The sequence below is a fragment of the Fibroporia radiculosa genome (genome assembly GCF_000313525.1).
Source record: "Fibroporia radiculosa TFFH 294 genomic supercontigs, scaffold67142, whole genome shotgun sequence".
Classification (NCBI taxonomy): Eukaryota; Fungi; Basidiomycota; class Agaricomycetes; order Polyporales; family Fibroporiaceae; genus Fibroporia; species Fibroporia radiculosa.
In genome coordinates, this window is record NW_012133130.1 from 1 (window position 1) to 3,304 (window position 3,304).

Consider the following 3,304-nt stretch of genomic DNA (forward strand, 5'->3'; position numbering starts at 1 on the left):
TCTATTACTGGGGAACTGTCCCTATGAAGTGTACATAGGGAACAAGAGGAAAAAACTAAAGTACAGTAGTGGAATAGTGCTACTTAAATAGGCAAGGCGAATAGAGTTTAATAAGTATGAAACACTGAGTTGAATCAGTGATGTATAGATGACAGATGTCACTGCGTTGTATCAGTGATAGGAATGAAACATGATAACCGAAAGTGATGTAAGTAAAGACAGGAGACAAGTGACAGGTGATAGATAGATATGAGACGCATGATGGTAGTGAAGTATCAAGTAATGTGATCAGTAGTATAGTACAGGGTCAACGACGAATAGTTAGACAAGAAAAGAAACCCCCCCTCCAAGTTGTAACATGTTCTTCCAGGTTGGCTGCTTTAAGACGAACGTGGCATTGATCCATCTCCTGTTGAGCACGGATAAGTTCTGCTCCTACCGATCGTCATGCTGCCAGTAGTAAGTCGATTTTGGCGTCAACAGCTCTGAAGCGATCGACTTCATCGGTCACCCCAAGATCCTTGATATCTTGCAACGAAGCCCAGAGAGATTCCAATAGGTTATCATCTCTTGTCAACAGATATTCCCAAGTGTCCTCCTCCCATTCCTTATCCAATTGATTCCAGTTCCTCACAGGTTCCACCGTTTGAAGGACATCAGGTGTGGTGGTTGCTACACATTGTAGTCCAAAGGCCGGATTTCCGTCGATGGGAACACCCATAGGAGGTCATGTAACGGTGGTTGCATATGCTCCAGGGAAATAGGGTAGTGTTCGCTCCAAGGGGTCAACATCTTGGACAGGAGTGGAGGTGTCAAAAGAGATGGAATGCCAATATCAAGTGACATCATTGGAGGGTCGTTGAATGACATCGTCGCTGTAGACCACAAATTCCTGTGTATCGCTGCTATACCCTTCTGTGGCCGTGATGTATTCACTGACGTCTGATAGTAGTTGAAGACTGGGGACGTGGTCAAGGCTACCATTGTCCGAATCGTCCGAGGCGAGGGGCGGCATGCTGAGGGAGTCGGTGGTCGCAGCGATAGGACTGTCAGGATTGGGCGAAGACGTGATATTCATAGGCAATGAGGAGGGGAATACCTGTGCAGGAGCGACGTGATAAGACGCGGTGGTTGCTTCTGATGCCTGGGAGACTTCCAGGGGTCCAGGGAATTGATGTAGGACCGCGACATCGCTGTTGGAAGAGTCAGGGGGTCCTGGAATGAGGAAGGGTCGATGAGTGGCATTTGGCAGGGAAGGGGCAAATGGGTAACGGAACCCGCCTTCATCCAGGAATTCTAGGGAAGAGTCATCAGACTCCTGTTGGGAAGGGAAGCTCAAGATGGGACGCCTAGGGACTGGAATCTCTATTATTCCAGCTGTGAAACACTCTTCTAGAGTTCACAGGTGGGAAGGGTGCAGAGTTGGCGCTCTTTGGGGGCCAGTCTCTGGAGAATTATCATGCCTAGGAGCCAAAGGACGACGGCACGGATCCAGATTATAAGTTGCATTGTTTCTTGCATGGTTGTTGCGCTCAGCAGGCATGAAGGAAAGCCAAAAGGGGATTTTTCTAGATAAAACCAAGCCCAGAATACAGAAGGATCCAACTACTACGGACAAGCAGAGACCCCGAACACTAATCTTGACGTTCCCTAATGTACTCAAAATAAACTTGAGTGGGATTGTTAGAATCCCTGTTGGCAGCTATGACTGGGGTGGTCGTGATCGTAGGCTGGAGGGGACGTTGAGCAGTGGCGGCTATGTTGAAGGCCCACTGATGCTTGCATTTGAGATGTCGGATGGTGAGCCGAAGGAGGAGGGGGACGGTGAGGGTGAGGGTGAGGGTGGAGAGTAGGCTGATCAGGATTAGCCCTAGAAGGGTGAGAAGAAGGAGGTGGGGGTGGTTGTCGGTGGCAACGATGACGGCGGCGGTGACAGGGGAGAGTTGGTTCACCACTAAATAAGTCAGTAAAGGGGGTAGGAATGAGAGGGTCTGGAGGGTTTACTTGTACTCCTGTGGGCCACTCAGGGGTTAAGTCGATGGTGGGGGTGGTCGGTTGTCGGGTTAGGACAATTTCGATTTTGTAGGTTGCCTTGAAGTAGTGGAAGGCGAGGGTGAGGGCGAGGATGAGGAGGGCGAAGAGGAACCAGACGAGAATGAGGAGTGCGGCGAGAATAGTGGTGGATGCCATAGGAGAGTCCGAGGGTGGTTGACTCTTATGAAGGCTCACCCTTTGTTTGGTTGCATGAAGTCTGCCGAAGCATCTTTGGCATGTGAAAGTTTGGTTCTTGGTAACCAGGAGTCATCCGAAGCTGGGTATCCTTTCCATTGTACCCGGTACAGTGTTCGCTTGCCTACTGTCTTTGAATCAATGATACGTTCAATTTCAAACTCCTCCTGGTTCTTGATTAATTCTGGTGGAGGTCGGAGATAGTTTTTTCCATGCATCATTGTTTCCGAATAAGGATAGAGTAATCCTGCATGGAATATGGGGTGAATCTTCCACTTGGGCAGTAATTTCAACCAGTAAACTATCGGTGACAGTTTCTGATCGATGGTGAAGGGTCCATAGCATTTGGGTCCAAGTTTGGCCTTTAGGTGGAGGCCTTTGAGGTTAGTGGCTTCTAGCCATACCTTTTGACCAGGTAAGTATTTGACAAACTTGTCCTTATTTCGTTTCTTGACTGTCTCCTCCACTAGTCGGATGCTGGATTGAATTTCTGTGTGGAGGTGTGCTAACTGAGTGAGTCTAGAAGCGATGTCTGGAGCATCTGTTGTTCCCACAGTGGGAATATTATGCCGGGGTTGGTAACCCATGAGCACTTGAAAAGGAGACATCCTGATGGCATCATGATATCTGTTATTGTGCGTGAATTCTGCTAGTGGCAAGTGACTTGTCCAATCAGTTGCTCGGTGATTGCAAAAGATCCAGAGATACAATTCCAAGTCTTGGTTGACACACTCTGACTGTCCATCAGTCTGAGGGTGGAAGGTGCTAGAAATGTTCTGTTTGATGCCTAATTTAGTGCAGAGTTCCTGAACATCCGTGATGCAAACTGTGGTCCTCTGTCCGGAGATATAGCCTTGGCAGGTAGTCCAAATCGCCAGAAGACATGGTTCTGATACAGGGTAGTGGTTTCTGATGCTGTGACTGTGTTGTTGCAGGGAATGAATACTGAGGTTTTGGTACAGTCATGATCCGTAACCACCAGGCAGCTGTCAAAGTCATTGCTCCAAGGTAGATCCATAATGAAGTCCATAGCGATGGACTGGAAGGGAAGGTGATGTTCTGTTGAAATGGGTAC

At 48.4% G+C, this 3,304-nt stretch overlaps 2 protein-coding genes across 2 annotated transcripts; both read right to left on the minus strand.

Annotated features, from left to right (window-relative positions):
- Nucleotides 1-835: 835 nt before the first annotated feature.
- On the minus strand, nucleotides 836-2,190 carry FIBRA_09545 (uncharacterized protein; the record flags this gene model as incomplete). Its single annotated transcript, XM_012321835.1, has 2 exons — nucleotides 836-1,296; nucleotides 1,953-2,190. 2 exons carry the CDS (start codon nucleotides 2,188-2,190, stop codon nucleotides 836-838), a joined length of 699 nt encoding a protein of 232 aa, XP_012177225.1.
- Nucleotides 2,191-2,225: 35 nt separating this feature from the next.
- On the minus strand, nucleotides 2,226-2,837 carry FIBRA_09546 (uncharacterized protein; the record flags this gene model as incomplete). Its single annotated transcript, XM_012321836.1, has 1 exon — nucleotides 2,226-2,837. The coding sequence occupies one exon, from the start codon at nucleotides 2,835-2,837 to the stop codon at nucleotides 2,226-2,228; it is 612 nt and encodes a 203-aa protein (XP_012177226.1).
- Nucleotides 2,838-3,304: the final 467 nt, after the last annotated feature.